This window comes from Mercurialis annua, linkage group LG4 (assembly GCF_937616625.2).
Source record: "Mercurialis annua linkage group LG4, ddMerAnnu1.2, whole genome shotgun sequence".
NCBI classification, from domain to species: domain Eukaryota; kingdom Viridiplantae; phylum Streptophyta; class Magnoliopsida; order Malpighiales; family Euphorbiaceae; genus Mercurialis; species Mercurialis annua.
The window spans coordinates 27,303,793-27,325,289 of NC_065573.1; the positions used below are offsets into that span (position 1 = coordinate 27,303,793).

Genomic DNA, 21,497 nt, shown 5'->3' on the forward strand with positions numbered 1-21,497 from the left:
TGCATATAAATTGCACTAAATTTTGAAAAAAAAAAGTATCAGAATTCCAGAATGACTAATTCCCCATGTCAGGACGAACAATGTAACATCTCTTAACAAATTCACAATGCTGTCAAATGTGAAACTGTAATTTATGTCAACATTGCCAACAATTATCTGCCAATGATGTCAAAATGCCCGTCAACAAAAGTGATCGCGAGCAAGTAGAGCTGTTCAACAGGTCGAATATCCGTTCTATTGGTCTTTTGGACCGGATTTCAACACTTGATTTTTTATAAAATGTCATCTGATCTTGACTCGATAATTAGACCAATTCTTTTACGTATAGAGTGAAATAATTGAAACTTCTTTACATCAATACAATTCATTTAAATTTTATCATATATATAATCCCAATTATGAGGAAATTTGTAGTGGAGCATGAGTTAGTAGGGTATGTGGTTGGTACATCTCAAATAAAAGCTTTTGGAACTGAAGTTGAGTGGTGATTTGACATGTTTCACCCAAAATTTAACCTGGCTATGATAAGGCACTCATACCCACTTGTTCAAACAAGACAATTACACAATCAGAATGCCACCATTTTCTTCAAAGTATGCATATTTAACTCATAATTTCCTGAGAACGTTGGGACTATAATGAGCTTTACGTTTCATGATTCCTATTCCAGGACAAAAATTATGGAAATCAATAGCTAATTCTCTAACTAAGACAATTTTGAGAGCCACCAGATCTTCTGATGGTTAATAACACTTTCATATTGTCTACAAGTCTGTCTGATATAGAGAGGTACAAGGGTATTCAATTTCATTTTTCTTGTTTCATTTTGAGTTCATTAGATATAATTATTGTTATAAATTCTGAAAAGTTTAATTATTAAGTTCAATTTAATTTTTGACTAATTGAACCTACGATCTAGCCGTTTGCTGCGCAGAGTTTATACCATTTAAGCAAATATAACATTTTCATCCAACTCTTCCAAATGCAGATCCAAGATAATTACAGAACCATCAAAAATGATATCAGGGGCCAAAAAATAGATATTTAATAATAGAGGAAAAATAAAATCAGAAACAGAGTCCTTGAAAAATTAAAAAGCACATCAAATTTCCAGTTTTTGCATTAAATCAAAAGAACCAGTACCCATTTTCACTGGCAATCCAACACAGATCCGAGCAGAAGGAGTCTCCAAGTTGTCAACTTCACTATGCAGTGCAGCTTCAACAATAAACTTAGAAGCCGTCTCAAAAGTCATTTTACTAAGAGGTGATATTGACTCTGCTATTCCTCCAAGACGGCTCATCGGACGATACCCACCCGAATGCGTCATATAATCAGCGATAAGGGATAAGTGTCGATTACTGACAGATATACCATAAGACTTGAACACGTGATTTATCTCCCTGATAATGGTTTCTCTAGCAGCTTCGATTCCGAATGTTTTAAGCATGGCATGAATGCTATTGGAATATATGTACCTAACATCCAGCCGATCTTCCATTTTCCAAAATGTAGTAAAATCTACACCAGTTGCATGCAGTGCAGGAAGTTTTGCTTTTTCGTCAGGTTTTATATCGATCCTTTCCTTAGGATCTTTTCCATAGTAAATCACTTGATTCTCTTTGCAATCAGTCACTCTACATTGTTTAATCTCCCCAGGGTGCTGGATATAAACCTTCTTGGCCGTGTTTTGAGCAATCTACAAATGATTAAACAAACAGTTCAATTTCAGCTAGAATGGAAGTTCAAGTAATTTTCAATAAATTTCAAAATGTGAAAAACACACATCCATAATTATCAAGACGGTATAAGAGCAAGAAGAAGCCACATAAAATACTCGGCTAAATTTGTTTTCTCAACAGATGATGCTTTAACCTTCCACCACATTTCTTTCAAATAAATGTTCTCATGCATGCTGCGTGCAAAAACATGCAAATGACAGGTAGAGGAAAGCTACAAGCCGTTGTCTCCAATAAAATACGTGACAAAAGAAGCAAAAAATTCCAGCAAAAAACTCACTGCAAATTAAATGAGAAATAAATAACAAAATGTCTCATTAATCATAAATGAATACTCCCTCAGTCCTGTTTAAGCAGGGACATATCTCATTTTTATGTCTCATCTCAGAGTCCGTATCATGATTTTTGTGTCATTTTATGTGAAAATCCCCCAAGACCACCATTAGTAGGGGTAAACTAAAAAAATGTTAGTTATTTATTGCTTTCTGAATTTATGTGCAAAAGGCATTTGTCCCTTCTTAATCGGGACAGAGGGAGTAGAAAAGCTATCTATCAATAGCACAAATGTTAATAATAAAGGCTAAACCCATCTAGAGGCCCTTGTACTATAGCATTTTTGTTCAAAAAGCCCCTGTACTATTTTTTTGTTATTCAAGTCCCTCTACTTACATAATTTTTGATTTTTAGGTCCTTTTTTGGTTTTTTCCAGTCCCTTTACTTACAATTTTTTTGTTCCTCCAGTCCCTCAAAAGGACCTAAAAATCGGAATTTTGCCAAGTACAGGGACCTGAAGAACAAAAAAATAGTACAAGGGCTTTTTGAATAAAAATGATATAGTACAAGGGCCTCTAGATGGGTTTAGCCAAAAATAAACAAAAAACCTAAGTCGTCATTGAAGTGTATGTTAAACATTTTTTAGAAGGTTAAAATTGGTAATTATAAGTCAAACCACAAAGCAGTATTGTTAAGAAGGAAACTAAATAAAATAACAAGCATAAGATACTCCATATGCGAGCATACCTCAGCAAGTAAAATATGTGGCTCATTGGTGAATTTGAAGTGGACTTCGAAGTGCATTTTCTTGGCCTCTGCAAAAACCGCTCTATCGTAATCTTTCAATGTCCTCACTCGTTTGGCTTTTGCTTTTTTCTTCTTATCCAGTAATTTAGGCTTAGGCTCAGAAGCTTTGTTCCTCAACTTGGGCTTGGAGAGCTTTTCATGGTGTATGGTTTCAGCAGCTTCATTATCGAGCACGGCATCCTTATTAACCTCAGTCTCATTATCGCCCTGATCAATTTCGCTTTCGAATCCCGCTGACTCTTCACTGACTGTAGAATCCTCTTCATTCAGTTCCACCTCAAGGCAGTCAGTGTGGTCCATCTCATCTGTCGCTTGAGGCTTTTTTTTCTGTTTATCTAAGCCAAGATCATCATAGTCCATCTCATCTGTTCCTTGAAGCTTTCTTTTCTGCACATCCATACCAAGATCATCACCTGTTTCACCAGCGTCGTCATCAGCAGCAGCAGCATCGTCATTTTTTCCCTTGCGTGAAATGTCATCAGCAGCATCTTCATCTACCTCACCAGCCATTGAACGTGATTCAAGCAAAAATTTGATGCCACTAATTTTAGAGAGCAAGATCATGTGTTTTTGAATAGCATCCTCCAATGCCCTTACAAACGACACATCTAAGGTTTCTTCCCAGTCTTCTACTGATATTTCAGCATATTGAGGGTAGTGTGCAGGAATGTGCAGCTTCATTTTAAGCTTATAAATTCTGCAAATGGCACCATCTTGTATAGAAAATGGCAACACAGATACTTCCATACTCTCCACTATATCTGCTACAGTGACGACCTTCAACTTATCAGCAAGACGTTCAGCATCATCTCTGCAAGCCAGATATGATATACATTAGTGTGAACTCTCAATCTCTTCTCTCTCTCTCTCCCCCTATCATTCATAACAAAATGCACCTTTTGAATAAAAAGTTTATGTTCATAATAATGTCTTAACTGGATGATAGCTTATGTAAATTGTGAACATCAGTGTCATATTCTGAACCAACTAGCATATGAAGTTATAATTGTATGGACTTCCTGTTACTATAGATCTCATAATAATAGTCTGAAGTTAAGACTCTTAACAGTATAGGCAATTTATGTCAATTTTGAATACTGGAGTATGGTTCCATCAGAGTTCCAGTATGTGGCAAGACAAAATCTGGAATACACATAAACGAATAGGAAAAGAAAAAGAAGCAAAGGGAAGATAAAAGTCTGTCACAAGAAATTGAGGCAACTTAGTGAAGAAGAGAGGTAGAAGATGGACGCCTTGGAAGCTCATCATGTTATATCTATGAGTTGCGGCAAAATAAATTGGGTGCTGCAACAATTTAAATTTGATTTAGTTAAGTAATTAGCTTCTTAATTTTACTTTTCACGTAATTATCTTCCTTTTTCTAGTGGTTTTAATTAAATTCTGTCTAGATAGATTTAAACAGTTGCCCCTTGATCAAGCTCAATTTCTCTTACAATAGTTTATCTATTAATCTTTTATTTTCATATTTATCATAACTAAAAGTTATTCCAGTTCGTTGGCCTTAAAAAAAATTATCAAAACCAAAATTCAATAAATATGTTCAGGGCTCTAGTTAAAGAAATTGAAAGCCTAATGAACCGGATTAATAAAGTCGTTGTACCAGATTAATATACTTCACATTCCACCATCAAACTAAGCCTACCCCCTAGAGACCTGTACATTTAGCTAGTTAGTGCATCATGTCCCCATACCCTTACCATGAGTTTGGGAGTCTGCTGTTCCATGTAACTTAGGCATGCCGCATATAAGACCTATAAACTATCCAAAAAACTTTTGGTCTAGCATATATAAGGGGCTGCTTCAATTTGGGAATTCGATCTCTTTCACCTGTTTTTGTCCCACATTTTATAGCCCATATTGACCAGTTGAGGCTAACAAATACTCCTATCCTAATCTAATTGAAAAGAGTTTTCTATACACATCATTAAATAAGATAATTTGATAAATAAAATATGATTTTGCTTTCACACCCATTTTTTGCATCAAAACTAAATACATCACGTCACTAAGAATATCAAAAGATCTTAATTGAAGAGGTGAATCAAGTAAAAAATATTTTATAAATAGATGCTATCAATTAGAATAGAATGTCCAAAGAGGAAAAGATTGGGTATGAAGTGTTAATTAGATTGGGTATGAAGTGTTAATTTAGTCACGGCCAAAAAGTAAAAAAGGGGGTTACAAATTCCCCATCTCATTTGGGGCGGAAAACGAATCGACATTTTGATTTCAAAAAGGGGAGGAGATTTATCACCTTGTAACCAAAGTATATTTAGATTTAACTTTATAATAGATCTATCACCGTACATCAATTATTTTGTAACCAAAAGTCAATTTTATGTCGGCTTAAATCAAACTTCAGATGAGCAGCTAGTTCTCTACGTGTTGTTTGCTGAACACACTAAATCACTGTAGCCCTCGACCTAGATGTCTTGTTCTTGTAAGGGTGCTTTTCATTTTAATTTGACATCTCTAAAGAATTGTCATTATTGATAAAATTAAAGGGAAAAGTAGCTCTGCATTTGCAAATTAATATTCTAATCAAAAATTTTCAATAGTTAGATAAGATGCAATAAAGTTTTAGCAACTTACTTTGTTCTTCCCTCCTGCAGGGGGCAGGTCATAATTGGTGTTTTAATATCAACAGAAGCTGTCATCAGGATCTCTTGAAGACGTGGTATTCCAAGAGTGACATTCATTTCACCTCTCCCAGCAAGATGGAAAGTGTTCAATCTATAAATCAATGCCAGCATTAGGAGAAATAAATTAGTAATTCAAATAGATGTCATATTTTGAACATTATAGCGGATACCAGAACATAAACAAGCCATATTGCAAAAATAACATGTAATATGGAAGGGAAAACAAAGAAAGAATGGAAAAAAACCATAGGTATATACACTTGTGCAGTACTTTTTCCTGTATATGTACAATATAGCCTATACTAACATCTATGAACTGACCCTGACAGTCTCACTTCACTATACACTACAAGAAAATAAATAGAATCATTTCCAAACAGATAAAAAGATTGTGAAAGGGAGGATCAGTTACAAATGCATAAGCAAAATAATTTACAAAACCACTAGAAAACGAAATTTGAATATGACAGATGCAATCAAATGATTGAACCCCACTAATTCTAAGAATTCCAATTGATGTAATGATAATATAGTTCTAAGAACTCATAGATTAAATTTTTTAAGTTTGTCAAAGCGAAATATTTTTAGGTTCAGTGTCAAACTCCAATGAAGCAATGTCTTCTGAAAACTTAAACATAAACATCAACTACTCAATTCATCTAAAACTTTAAGCTGTACAGCTTATTAAGTTGATTGGTGTAGGCTATATGGATTATTTTTATCCAATCCGCCTGATTTTAACTCAAATCTTCAAAAAGGTCTAAAAACTTCAAATCATATTTAAGCATCTCTTGGGTTAACTTCGATCTACTCTAACATGGTCAACTTTTCTAACTAGAGCATCTCTGCATCTCTAGATCTATAACTCATATGCTCAAATCATCTAAATCAACCTCCTCAATAGAAGCTACCTCCACCTTCTCCCTAATAGATGTGTTATGAAACCTATCCAGCCTCATATGAACATCAACCATACAGAAAATTTCATGACATCAAAAACTTTCATTAGACTAGCAGCAAACAGATCCATTGATAGAACAAACGCATAAATATAATTATGAAAGCACGAGAACCATTTATAGAGCAAAGAATAAATGCACAAATACACAGAATAACAGAAAACAATCTCACGTCATCTGTGTCGAAGGTTCTCCTACAGACTGAGCAGCCAGCACGCCAACTGGTTCTCCTGGCTGTGCAAGGCTCAAGAGAAATTTTTGCTTCATTAAGTTATATAAATTTTCACGCTTCACTAAATTAGAAGCAACCCGGCCCATTAGAGGGAAATTATCAAGAAATCTTTCTGCTTTGTCTTTAAGAGCTTCAGGCAATTCTGAAATGTAAGTGTTAAATGTGCCTAGCTGACCACCACAACTTTCCTGAAGCATATCTTGATTCTGAAAATAAAAATATGGAAAGTGCAAAATTCATAATCAAATTATCATATTTTAGATCTGATCCTTAGAAGTAATTCCATTCGAAACTAACTAAAAAAATCATTATCTCACCAGAGCAAGTTCTTCAAATTTTGCAACAAAGCTGGTCTTATGAACATCAATACCATCTTCTCCATAGTAAAATTGAACAATTGAACCATCAGCATCACGAACTGTGAAGTCATAACCAATTTTAAGACACTCAAGATTCTTAATCAAGCATCTTTGCAAATATCCACTGCGAGATGTTTTCACTGCTGTATCAACAAGCCTGTAAATGTTAATTTATTAAAATCATTAAGACCAACAATAATGATATGATACATATTGAAGCCTCACTCACTTACCAAGCTGCAATATCAAGAAATCTATACAAATAATAAGTATTAGCGTTCTAAGGTAATGCTGAAAACCACAGCTCAAGTGGCGAGAAAAAACTATAAAAGCTAAAAATCAAGTTCGTATTGTAAATTGAGGAATAGATTTTTAACTAGTGCAATATAATAAATGAAAAATATAAACATGTGTTTACTTACTATTTGACTAATTAAAACTATTCAAAAATGAATAATCTAAAAAGATTATAGTCCATTAAGTTTTTAGCAGCACATGCTTTAAACTTGCACTAGAACAAAATGAAGATAGAGCCAAATTCTGGTTCACTCTTCAGTGGAAGAACTGCTTAAATTTATCAATATTTATCTTCTTATATTTATTAGTACACTGTCATACTTTGATTTGATCACTTATTTAAATGTTACTTGCGAAATGGTCCGCTTCATATGTGAAGAAACAGTCATGAAATTGTTAAACGTAGCACCAACTCATCAATTCAACCTAGCATCAAGGTTATTAAAACTGAAAAAAGGTTATATTGCCGTTTATTTACCCTTCCCGACCAGCCATGCAATGAAAATAATATTCTTGTGGACGAAGACCAGTAAGAAACCGATCAATAATATAGCCACCAGAACGAGCAGCCCAATCCCATGGATGAAAGCTGGGCAAGGTCTTTCCAGAAACCATTCGAGGAACTCTTTTACCTTCCAATTCTTGTTGGCCCAGGAAAGAAGAAATCTGTTGGAAATTCACCTGTGAAAAGCATGAGACATTTAGTAAATCACTCTTAGGAGACTCTCAACAAAGCAGGAGAATAAGGTGTACGAGCTACAAGCTACACGTGAATTGAGATCCAAATGGCATAGTACAACTAATATTTTGAAGGTGAGTCACAAAAGAGTAACAAATCCTGATGTCAAATTTGTTCAACTTAAGAAGTCAATATCGATTTTATTTTTGCATATCCTCTTCTTGTCAACCTTCTGCATACACCATCCAGCCTCCGTCCTATTGTATCACCATTTTATCTACGTTTCTTTAATTTTAAATATTTAAATAGAAGCTGTGTTATCAACAATGGATGTCCCAGAAAATGAAAAAAGGTGGAAAAAAAGAGAGAAATCTCAGGTGTGACTTGTGAGTTCCACAAAGTGGATCTTTGATACTAGAAGTTTGAGAGTTATACAGAACTTTTACTACATAGTCCAGAGAGCATTGCACATCAATAAGCTATATACACACAAGCCAGAAGAGCTGAACGGCATTTAAATATAAGATATAAAGACCAAACTGTAGCCAGCCAGACAGGGTTGGCTGCTTAATGGAAGTAATGATTAGGATGTTTAAGGTAAAATATTTCAGTAACAAAATTTTTTGACACTGGTTATATGAAGCGTAGAACATCAAAATACTCTAATAAAATTGCATTAAAAATTGCACTGTTAGATTTTACAGACAGGAACAGAACAAGAGATGAGGCATCACAAATCAAGATCCCTCCATCAAAAACGCAAATTTAAAGATCACTGAATATCAAAATTACTAAACAAGCTGATTGAACGATTAGAAGCATAACATTCTCCAATCAGAAAAAACCAAGTACGGTTCATAATTTAGTCCTTTTCAAGCTACAATATAGCAGCAGATCCCGAAAAGGGGTTGTCGACAGCCAAGTGGTATGGCAATGGATTTTAGTCCCGCTATTTGGAAGTTAGGATAAGGACGGGAAAAGAATGACTTTTTATTTCCTTGTTTCAGTGCCCAACTATTTGTATTTTAACTTTCATCGGATTCAAAAATCATTCACCATAGATCAAGATTACTAAACAAACTAATTGAACAAAAAAAGCATAAAATTTCTTATAAAAAAAAATACATGCTATACCGCTGCTGCAAGACTAGGGTTCAACTGCAGACTCCAAAACACAATCATACAATATGATGAATTTTAAACTCTAGCAGGATACCACAAGTATTGCCAGAATGGAAATAACTTACTTTGCTACCTTTAGCACCAGATGTGGTCATAAGGGATATACAGTTCTTTCCAGATGGTTTAAGTAATCCATCAGACAATAAATTACTGATGATATCCGAGCTTGTATTTGTATTGAGTTCATTACTCATCTGCCTATCCAAATATGCCAAAGCAGCATCTCCATCGCTGCGTATAATTTTTTCAATACTCAATTGCATCGTCACAGGATCTGCACAGAAGACCAACAAAAAAATTGTTACTCCATGAAAAGGAAAAGACTAAACAGACATGTACACATAAACTAAGCCAGAAATTATATAACAGTTAGAATAATTGAACTTACTAAATATAAGAGAAAATAGTGGAATTAAATATTGCACTCGGGCACCATTTTATATATTTATGATAGCTTATGTTTGTTGAACAGAAAGCAGATGCAGCACGGAAAACGCCAATGGCAGACTCATGAATAGTGCATGTAGATTACTTGGTCAAACCCGCTGGCCAGTCCTACTGAGCACTCCCAACAAAAAACTTCAAGCCTAGTGAATTCACAATGTTTCATCTAATGGCCATTAACTTATGACTGTTATATATTACCTTCCTCAAATTTCATTCTCAAGTTAAACATCATGAAGCTCTCATTTTAATATCAACATATCCAGGATGCTAAAGCGACAAAATGTTGACCAAATTGCTGGCATGAATTCCGCTAATGATTCTTTTAATTTTTCTCTAGGAAAAGGGACCTTTTTACTTTATACTCTTTTCATTTTTTTCTGCTTACTTTTCCACTCTCGGTTCCTTTCCTGACTCTATATCACTCTTTAACTTTCCTAGACTCTCTTTTTCCACTCTCAGTTCCTTTCCTGAAACTATATCACTCTTTAACTATCCTAGACTCTCATTTATTTCTCTTGTTTTGTTTCTTGGCTCTGGTAAAACCCTCAAAGCCCTCTGAATGATTTTGTTGAGCTGGCTTGGCATGTTCACCAAATTCTGATTTTGGGAATATTATGAATTTAAATGGATTAATAACTAAAACAATCCTAAACTTAAAAAACTTATTATACCCAATCCTTTCAATTGTTTCTAATTGAACCCTATACTTCCATTTTTTAAAAATTTACCATTCCGGTCAAATTAAACCTAATTCTGATGGATATTTCTTACATGAAATCCCATTGGGCGACCGACTGAAAAAATAAATACAAAAAGGTATTAATTGAAAAATCCTCGAAATTTGAAACAGACTTCAATATATATACTTGTTCAATTGAAAAAAAAAAGGTATCATTTAGGTTACAATACCTTTTTTTCTTTTAATTGTTCGAGTATGGTGCCATATGAGATGATATATTAAAAATATTCGCTCAAATTTGTTTGACTTTTAACTGAGGAAGTAAAATTGAAATAAAAAATTCGAAAACAGAGGGTTTCATTATAAAAATTGAAAGGATTGAGTAATTGAAAGATGTTTCGAAGACATATTAGGTCACTAGGGCATGTTAAAATAATATTTCCATGATGATTAAGCTACAAATTGAGTTTTAAGAATAATAATATGCCCCAAATTAGTTTGGGCTACACATAAGAAGGTCAAAGTTGTCTGGTAGATAGCTTACTCAGTCTAGTTTGCTATGGATAAACAATAAAATTCGACTCCAATAACTGCTCTTTTTCTAGGCATTCAATAGTAGCACACATACCTTTGATTCAGGAATAGATGAATTACAAAATATGCCAAGGTAGATAGATAGGAAATTGTAAGTAAAATCTTGAATTTGGATGAGTTTCAAAATGCATTGATCAGATTGGAATAATTTCATGAAAGCAGCTAAACACTTGTTTGTGAATTACTTTATATTTTCCAGAAGAAGAAATTTCAAAATCATTCAGTGATGGTGTCGGACCCATGTAAAATCATTTTCTGCTTCCTCATTTACAGGTCAAAATTTCACTTACAAAAAATGAGCTAAGACCTAAAACTCAAATAATTGAATTTCCAAATCAACGCTGAAAGTCAAACAATCCTAAAAATAGCAATAGATATGTATAAGAAATAGCCCAGGTTCCCTTTGTCATTTATTCTTGTTGAGGGTTTGAGAATATTAAATATAGAAGAAATTCTGATACGGAAACAATGTGATTGATAGAAATTTAAAACCCGTGATATTACTGCCAAAATACATGACAGACGATAAACACATTTTATAAAATATCAAGCAAGTCTTCTGATCATCTCTCATTTCTTAGATGCAAAAGACTATTGTAACCAAATCGAAACAGTTCATGAAGATTCTACTATGCTTCTCCTACAAGTTATCCAAAACTGCAATTGATAATTGAAATATATTGCAGTACCACTGATCGTAAGCAATAAGGCTCGTCTGTGTAACTCATTTATAGTAAAAAAAAAACCAATATGTCAGAAAGGTTCATTTTGCATTATCTCCTAGATACTGAAAATTCACATGCTCGCATGACCGGTTATCTCATTTATCAAGTAAACATTAAATTTTAACATGCTGATAGAAAATTACAGCCACGGTATCAGTAAGGAGTAAAGGTAGAAAGCAATACCCATCTTAATCTTTTCATCCATGATTCCAATGAAATTACGATGAATTGCTTCACCACTCTTTTCACAGAGTTCAAGATGCTTCTTCCTTTCTTCATCTTTAGTTTTCATTATCAAAAGATCATCCACCCCACATGTAAATCCATGCATCTGCATAATTAAATGAAATAGTTCTACGTTTATGCATATTAATGAAGTTCAAACACAAATTACGAGCAAAATTACATAAAAATTAAAAATAACTATCAATGTAAGCTTCTTGACCTGCAAATAGGCAGTGAACAGACGACTTAATACAGAGAGCAAAATGCCAGCAGTATTTGAGCCAAGGAGTTCATGAACTGTATGTACTAAACCATATTCACCAAACTGAGCTTTATCAATCACACCACGAACCAATTCATTCTTATACACCAACATTTTCTCTTCTCCAGGCTCCATATTTGTAGGATTATCTTCATAAGATTTTTTCCCCGTACCTTTATCAGACTTCTTTTTCTTATATTTATCATTTTTCTGGTCCTCATTGTTATCACGATTATCTTCCGCGTTTTCATTATAGTTCTCTTCCTTGCTGGGCTTATATTCAGTTGCTTTGCTCTTGAAGAAATTAGGAGGAATCTTGGCCTCTTTTTCAACAGTAAATGATGTATGACCTTTTGTAATGTGATTTAATATTGCAGTAATCACCTAAATGACAAAATGAAATTAGAAATAGACCAATCATAAAGAGCAGCATAATTTCCAGAAACATCGATTTCTTGTCTCAAGTCCTTTAATACTCACCAAAATTCTAAAAATACTTTCTTTTAACTAAAGAAAAATAGTGTTTGGCTTTCAAACCATTATGAAGCAACAAAGTACTATATTCTATTTGAGATTTTTTTTCAAGAAATGCTTAACCTGCTTTCCTGTCCAAAGAGGCTCCGGTTTCCAAATTGCAGGTGGAAGGATCTGAATCTCATCTTCAGAACGTGACCACAAAACTTTCTGGCCAGGCTTGCCATGGAAACAATTCGCCCCAGCAGTGGAGACACCAGAACTATAAAGTAGTTGATTGAACTCATCTTGGCTTAGAAAGGTATCCTTTTTTGTAAGGAGTACAGCACTCACAATATGGTCCTGATGCAATTAATGAGTAAAAACTTATAGAAGGTTACAGAAAATATACTTTGCAATATCAAACAAAATGAGAATGGTCATAGCTATGGACAGTATTCAAAGAGATATTGAAACCTGAATCAGGCCTCTAAGTGGTTCACCATTAGAAGGACGGACATACTGATTATTAGCATTAACAATGTTGTAAGCTTCTGCACGAGAAACTTCATCTTGTGGGAAATGCACATTCATTTCATCACCATCAAAGTCCGCATTGTATGTACTGGTATGAGAAAAGATATTATGGTATTAAAAGGTAGTATCGAAAATTCTACTTTTGAGATAGTTTGTAGGTAGAAGATCACACACACGCACAGAAAATGAAGTTACCTGCAGTTCGCATAGTGCATACGAAGCGTTTTCTCCCCCTTAAGAACACGAACTACATGCGCCATTATACTTGGCTTATGAAGTGTAGGCTGTCATCCAAACTTTTACATCAAAATAAAGGAATTACAAGGAAACAAGCTATTCTCCACGTCCAGATAAATAACAGTACTAATTATAGCAGATAACCCTAAGCTCATGCAAACTTATAGTACTGATATAGTAGGAATAGAAATTGCATAACCTCATCATCAATGAGGAGAACATATCACAGAACGTCATCAAGCATGTTATAATTCAGATGATCCATACACATGGTTAAATACCTGCCGATTGACAAGAACAACATCTCCGTCTTGTATATGGCGATACACGATCTTGCCTTCACATTCAAAATCCGAACTCTTCCCATGTTCTGCAACAGCACCTCTTGTAGAAGGTAATTTCCGTGATATTGATATTCGTGCTTTCCGGCTAGGTGGCAGTCTGTTAGTTGACAGCTTATCTACATATTGTGTAGCTCCGGGATGATTTTCCGGTCCATTGATCACAGCACTCCTCAACTTAGAAATATTCCAGGGAGTAACTCTCTGCGAGGATACTAACATCAGAATCCAAAAGGATAATGAAACAACTAGTATTGAAGGATTTTAACCCAAAAGAAGTCATTCTATTGAGAACTATCATCTGAAGAAGCATTCTGAACTAGAAAAAACTATGCAAGAAGAAACTAGAGCCAAAAATTAAATTTTTCAAACTGTACTCACTAACAATCTCAAATTTGGGACAGGAAAATTTTCAATGAGGGAATAAAAGCAACTCCAATCCAAAGGCAAAAAAAGGTACCTACTCATTCCATGAAATACAATTTATTCATATCCACTTAATGCAGACTGTAAGAGAAAAGAAAACAAGTAACCGAAAGCAATGACAAATAACGCAAAACATACAAAAAATCCTCAATAGAAGAAGATACATAGCAAGACCTCACCTCAGGATAAGTTAACTTCACTGCGAAACATGGAGGAATCCCAATTTCATTGACACCTAAATATGGATCTGGGGAGATGACAGAACGACATGCATAATTAACCCTCTTTCCCATCATTTTCTGGCGAAACAGGCCTTCTTTTTTCTCAAGCAACTGACAAATTCCAGGAGCCGCCTCCCCTTGACTCCCTGTAACCAAGAACAGACAGCACAACACTCGGTTCAACTCGATCTCAAGACATTCTAAAAAAATCAAAACATGTGGAAGCATTAAGAAAGAAAACAATAAAGTTATAGAATCATATATACACCCATTAATAATACTCAATCTGTCCTGACTTTTCTTAAACTCGACAATTTAGTATTTGGTTGTATATACCTAAGAACCAAACCCGTTATCACTAAACTTGGGTTGTAAGTGGAGCAAAAAATACAATACAACACAAAAATAACATGAATTTAATATAATTGGAAGACACAGTAAATTTTCAGGAAGAGGTAAAAAGCAAAAAGAAAGAGTAAATTTCATGAGGCTCGTCATAATTTTACTAATATAAATTATTTCCACTTTTTTGTAATGTTCCATTTTAATATAATCCATGAGAAAAGGACCCTGATCTAAATTACAAGAAAGGTTAGGTTTCCGTAAGAAGTGTTCATAACATTTTGTTTTATATCTAACCTAAGTGTGATACCATAAATTATCAAAAAAAAAAAAAAAGTATTACCATATCAACAATATGTGAGCACATTCCACTAACATGAAATAGTGAAGATTAAGGTTATCTATGAGTAAAGTATCCGCTGCAGATTAAAATCTAAAATAGCCAGCAGACATGGAACAAACACCGTTTAAACCTTCACACAAGAAGATTTATTTGTTAATCTACATACTGAATTTATAGATGAGTGATGTAGCCGCTGCAGATTACAAGAACTAAAATAGCCAGCAGACATCAAATAAACACCGTCTAAACCTTCACACAAGAAGATTTATTTCTTAATCTACCTATTGAGAGTGTCATGCATAATTTTGCAAATGCCAAGGTAAAAGAAATATAAGAATTTTTTTCTCATTATGCGAGTCATTTATTCATTAGAAAATACCAAGATGTGCAAATACTATGTATGTGTAGGTTGAACTGAAGGAAGATAACTGAGATATTCAATCCTAAATAGTGTGAATCATATTTCCCAAACAGGTTTGTTACGACATTTGATTAAGATGAGAGCTAGGGCAGCACTGGCCACAGTCCACAGCATAAGCATTCCTTCAAAAGTCATATTGTCAAACTAAAAAAAGTTCAAACAAGTTGTTAAAATGAGAGCAGAGTTACAAGAGATAATCACCCTTCATAGATTTGTTATCGAACAGTATGTTAACAGATGCCTGGAGATCCATCCATCGCGTAATTATTTTATTATGTTCTTTATTAATGTGAGCATCTCCCAAATATATGTTTGACTCTATCACCTTGCTTAACAAAACAGTTTGAGGATGCTCCATTACCTGCAAGAAGAATCAATAAGCAAAATGCAAATGGTCAATTAAACCTAAAACCCTTCATCCCAGCCCTATTTTTTCTTTACTAACAATCCATCCATCTGGCACCTGCCCACACCACATGATATAAAGGATGCAGCAGAAAAGAACCAAAAGATGACAAAGGAAGGGAATACAGAACATAGAAGTTACATAAGGATTCTTGGTCAGAATACTAATGCACAAATCTATCAAATGATAAGTGAAACAAGACATAAATTCCATCAAATTCCTTCCCAGACCTCATTAAGAATGTATGTGTTACTCTGTTAACTTTTCTGAGTGAAAAACAATGCCATCATTCGTCCAAAAACTTCCAACTACTGTGAAAATATATTTTAATCGAGATTCACTATCTAAAATCCACTGTCAAAAATTCTATCGGTGCAGCTCTCGAAGAAAGATTTTCTAGAACCACTTACAGAATGGCCTCCCTTTGTAGGTGGCCTGAATTTGGTAGGAGGTACTAGAATGGTTTCTAAAAAGAACATATATGGCCCGGCATATTTCTTATCAGACCATTGCTGCCGAAGATCACTCATAAATGAGCAAAGATCAGGCTCATTTTCCCACAGTAGCTCTAATTTTTCTTTCACCTGCAGCAAGAAAAATGCCGAGTACACTTTAAGATCAGAAAAATTCAAATGCAAAACCCTACAAGAATGGTTTTTATGACACAGGAAAAACATGCTAGGGTCGTCAGCCACACACTTCAAAAAGTGGCCCTTGCAAATGCTGGAAAGATGTGCACCTCAGAAGGTAAAAGCTGCTTGGAGACACTTTTCTTCTGCTTTGAAAATGAATCCTCTTGCTTCACTTTCTTCTTATGCCTTTTCATATCAGTACTTTGATTATCTGGTTTAGCATAGTCTTCCGCATCTGTTGTCCCTTCAATTTCATAGTCTGAAGGCCCTCCCAGCTGGTGTGCAGTTATCACATTTGCTCTAATATTGGCATCTGACATACGACCCTACAAACATAAACCAGGAAAAAAAAAGGTCATCACAAGTCTAAAAAACTACCAGATGCAGATATGCCATTACAGAAAAAATAGTGCAACAATAATGTAATCAAACAATTAAACAAACTAAGAGAACCCTTAAATCAAAAAACCACAAGTGCTTAGTCGAACAATATGAAGATAACACGAGAATAGTGAATGTCCATCAGAGCAGAAGTTTTATTGAATGCCTATAATAGGATCTCATTCCAGTAACTGTATCATTCTTTGAAGTTCCATTAGTGTAAGCAGGAAATTCCGAAAGAAAACAGCAATTTAATGGAAGAAAAACAAGATCATGTACTGGAATAGCTGCCTTTGTTAAAACATGTCAACAATCAGCTTTCAACTAAATTATATAATTATCATTTTTATAATTATTATGATAATTTAGGGGCACAATGGAATATGATAAATCTGTAACACATGAAAATGTGCCCATCAGACTCGGAACATATGTAAGAGCAGTAAGAGGCAAATGACTCGAGGAATGCCATAAGATGGGAAAAAAATTACCACGTGAAACCATCCAAAGGTAGGTTTGCTTATGTCGGGATTTGTCTGTTTGCAGTTCTTACACTTCTTAGGGTTTGGCTTTAAAAAATTATCTAAAACAGATGTAGCCTCTTTATACTGAAGGGATGTCCATCCTTGCTGCCTTACACTCTCACCATCATGACACTTGGCTCCTGAATAGATTGTAGAAGAAGAATCTTCACTCCCATCACTCCCATCACTTTCTTCTGGATACAAGGCTTCACTTGGTGAGACTGATTCTAATCTCTTAGCCCCAACAATATCACCTTTTATGATGAGTTCCAGTTGTTTAATACATTTCTCAACCTTATATTAATAGAGATTTGGAAAGGAAATAAATCAGAGAATAAAATTATCTAAAGAAAAAAGCAAAGACTACATGGAAGCAGTGGCAACCAACTAATAACTATCTGTTCATACTAAGCTATTATAGTGAAATTACCTGGCCCCTCTCCGCTTTGAAATGACAACAAGAAAAACACATCCTCTGCAAAAGTTTGTGAAGAGAATTGAAGAGCAAGGGATTATAAATTGGAGAAACAAGATCAATATGGCCACAGTGACCAGGGCAATTACTAAACCGTTGGCCGCACGTCTTGCAACTGCATAAAAGTAAGGGAGGCAACAGCATCAACTATATGTTACCATATACAAAAGCAAAACAGCGCATGTGAACATTCGAAATCAATCACAATAGATATAAAAACTCGACATAACTTGAAGATGGACATAAACTGAAAACAACCTATTGTACATAGTTCCAGTGAGCAATTCTTGAATTCAGGCAAAAAGAAATCAGTACAAAGAAAAAATTACATTGTTCTTTCGTTGGGCGGTCCGAGAGCTGGATCATAAAGGCCACCAGGTATAGGCCTCTCCATAAGATCAAGCAATCTAGGGTTTGTTATCTTTACAAAACTATGCTTTCTTACCTCTTCATCCATTAAAAAACTGAAAGTTATGGAGTCAATAGACTCAGTTGCCCCCTGCATTTTCAATTTCAAATAGTCAGAAAATCAAGCAGTTATACAATTCACACCTCAAGCTGGTAGTAAACTAAACTTGAAAATTAAAATACTAAATAATAAAAAAATTAATTTGGAAATGAATGGAAGTAGAGAGAGTAGGGACCTCTGTGGCGGCCATGTTGGTCGGAAAAGTAAACGATTGGCGATATTCACGTAGCTCGACGGTGCTGAAAAATTAGTAGAGTGGCGGTTCCGGTGAGGAAGATGGAGCGGCAGAAAAAGAATGGTTTAGGGTCTTTGAGGGGTTTAAGAGACGAAAGAGAATTTGTCCGAAATAAATTAAAGTGAAAAGGTATAAAAGGGACCCTAATGTATACCCTTATACTCAATTACGACCCTTACGTTTAAAATCTCGAATTTTAAACCCTCTATATAACGGGAGTTAACTTTTCTGTTAATTCATCGCACGTGGAACTTAATTTATTGAATGGTGGCAATAAGATGCGTTGCTCCTTTTTTTTTATCCATAGATAAGTTCATTAATGAAGAAAATTAAAGTACAAAAATAAAAATTATGTAACAACAAGTGTATATATGGTCTTCCACATACTTTAATAAAATAAGAGCATTTCCAATGATATTCTTTAAAATAAAGAGCATTTTTTGTAAAATAAAGAGCATCTTAAAGATAAAGAGTGATATTTAAAATTTTACTCCAATGAACTCTTTAATATCAGTTTTTCATTGTATATAATTTTAATAATTAATAATAAAATAAAAATATTAAATAATAATAATATTAAATTAATTGTCTCTCTAATATTAAATTTTATTTTATTTTTATTTTTATAAAAAATATTAATAAAATATTAAATATTAATAAAATAAATTTTTTTATTTAATTTTTTATTCATTTATTTATTCAGTTTTTCTACTAAAAGTAAAAATATAATATTTAAAAGTAAAAATAACCACCTTATTTTTTTAAAATTTAAAATTTTACTATTTGAAAAATGAAGTAGAGAGTGAAAATGGCTCTCTACATGTGGAGAGCCATTTTCACTCTCTACTCTAAATATAAAGAATAAAGAGTCCATTGGACTCCTAATTTATTATCAAACTCTTTAATTTAAAGAGTTTGACCATTTTAGAGAGTTCATTGGGAATGCTCTAAGAAACCATAAAAAATACAAGCCAAAGATAATAATCGAAAAAATAAAATTGAGTCGAAATCCCGCTAACAAGCCATCTTGGCGCACAACAAAGAACGAAGTTCCGTTGGTTCGGGTGTCTTAACTTGAATCTCATCCGACTATACCGATAAACCGCTTGATCCTTTAAAGTTCCTAACTATTTAAGCATGTTCTTCATAATGAATCAACTAGATAGAAAATCAACAATAATTAGAAAATTAAACATAAACAACCAAAAAAAATATTGAAGAAAGTCTTCAATATTTTAAGGTTCAAGTATCATCATCTGGACAACAAAATAATGACATGTCAAACAAAAAAGATTCATAAAACCCTCTTTGGATCATAGATCCTTAACATGCAATTTAAAAAATCTTAAAAAGATAAGATTTTTTTAAAAAGCATTCAAAATTGAACCTTCAAAAACACAAAAAACTTCATCTATGAAGAGATTATTGAAGATAAAAGCATATTATAACATAAAATAAATAAAAAAAAGGAGGATGGAGTGGTTTTTTGGCTAAAAAGCCAAGAAACCACCCCCTCTAAACTATGTTTTTTAGATTTGAGACGTTGCTCCATTTGGCAGTAGCGGATCTAGAAATTTTGGATGGTGGGGTCCATATATATAAATGTTAAAATAATAAATAATATTTTTTTATTTATTTTTGATAAATTTTTATATCATTAAAGTACTTAAATAAATTAGTATTTACACTATTTTTTTGTCAAAGATGGAAATTGACTCTTAGAATCTCAATTGTTAATTGTTAGTTATCGAGGCGTGATTCGAGCTCACAACGTCTTGATGCACTTAGAGACACATTAGCCATCCAAACTAGGCCCACATTGGCTACTACTTATACTATTCAATGTATAATTTTTTATCCTCTAAAAAAATGTATAATTTTTTATACAAAAAAGTATATATTGAATAGTGTGAATAAATAATTATTCACCATTTTATTTCAGTTAGAAATTTATTTTAATGTGAAGTTGAATAATTAAAAAACTAAACTATTATATTCTATTATGTTCCATATATCTCAATATAATTAACTATAAAAAAATATAAAAAATTATTTAGTTAAATATATACTTTTAAAGTTTAATAGTAATTAATAAATAAAATATAAAACAAAATAAATAATTTTAACTATCTATTTGTACTTTATATATAAATTAAATTAAAATATAAAAATAACTTAATAAATACTTTATATGTACATTAATTAATTTTATACTTCAATTGTTTAGAATTTTAGTTTGTATTCAATGATTTGTGAAATTTATAATTTTAATTTGATACATGTGAAGAATTTTAAAATTTTAAAAGAATTAAATTATATTTTTTTTATATTTGTTTTAATTAACAAAATATATATTAGACATCTAATAGAAAAATGGTTTGAATAATAGATCTTATCATTTTATTATTATGAGCTAATTTGATAGAAAAAACTATCTAAGCAATTATGTAATGATTTTGATTAAATTGTATAGAGATGATATATTAATAGATTTAATTAAATATCTATATCTATATCTATACTATATATAAAAGCACGGATGGGGGGGGGGACAAACAAATTTACTGAATAATCCTTTTCAGTTTACTATTAAATAAAGACTTTATAGTTATTAACTAATTAGTTATTTAATTAATCACTATTATAATTAAAGTCCTAATTAGAATAGGTAGCTAAATTATCTCCAATTTAGCTTTTAGTAGGTAAAAAATAACTAAATTGTCTCCAAATTAGTGGGAATACCTATCTTTTAGTTTGATTGAACTACAAAATTAAAATATTGTATTTGGTCAATATATTATTATTTAAATTTCTATCTTATTATTTTTAAAGATATTATTAATAAATTAAGTTAATATTTAATTATGATTATAATAAAATCAAAAGAAAAGTAAATTCAGTATGGAAAAAAATTAATAACCGAATGTATTAT

General features: G+C 33.0%; 1 protein-coding gene across 1 annotated transcript; it reads right to left on the reverse strand.

The window, feature by feature from the left end:
- Positions 1 to 1,022: 1,022 nt before the first annotated feature.
- On the reverse strand, positions 1,023 to 18,661 carry LOC126676826 (DNA-directed RNA polymerase I subunit 1). The gene is made up of 21 exons (XM_050371115.2): positions 18,506 to 18,661; positions 18,191 to 18,360; positions 17,817 to 17,976; positions 17,354 to 17,680; positions 16,589 to 16,807; positions 16,260 to 16,433; positions 15,645 to 15,804; positions 14,296 to 14,483; positions 13,631 to 13,894; positions 13,308 to 13,396; positions 13,053 to 13,200; positions 12,720 to 12,938; positions 12,081 to 12,506; positions 11,819 to 11,966; positions 9,256 to 9,464; positions 7,808 to 8,010; positions 6,991 to 7,189; positions 6,614 to 6,879; positions 5,433 to 5,573; positions 2,760 to 3,630; positions 1,023 to 1,699 (listed from the first exon to the last, which is right to left on the reverse strand). Exons 1-21 carry the CDS (start codon positions 18,518 to 18,520, stop codon positions 1,103 to 1,105), a joined length of 5,193 nt encoding a protein of 1,730 aa, XP_050227072.1. The 5' UTR covers positions 18,521 to 18,661; the 3' UTR covers positions 1,023 to 1,102.
- Positions 18,662 to 21,497: the final 2,836 nt, after the last annotated feature.

Excerpts from the sequence above, each read along its gene's own strand:
- LOC126676826 (XM_050371115.2), bottom strand. Across the intron at positions 11,967-12,080 it reads TGTTCACTGCCTATTTGCAG|ATGCATGGATTTACATGTGG; the intron begins GTCAAGAAGCTT and ends TTAATTATGCAG. Across the intron at positions 8,011-9,255 it reads CTGGTGCTAAAGGTAGCAAA|GTGAATTTCCAACAGATTTC; the intron begins GTAAGTTATTTC and ends TGCTTTTCACAG.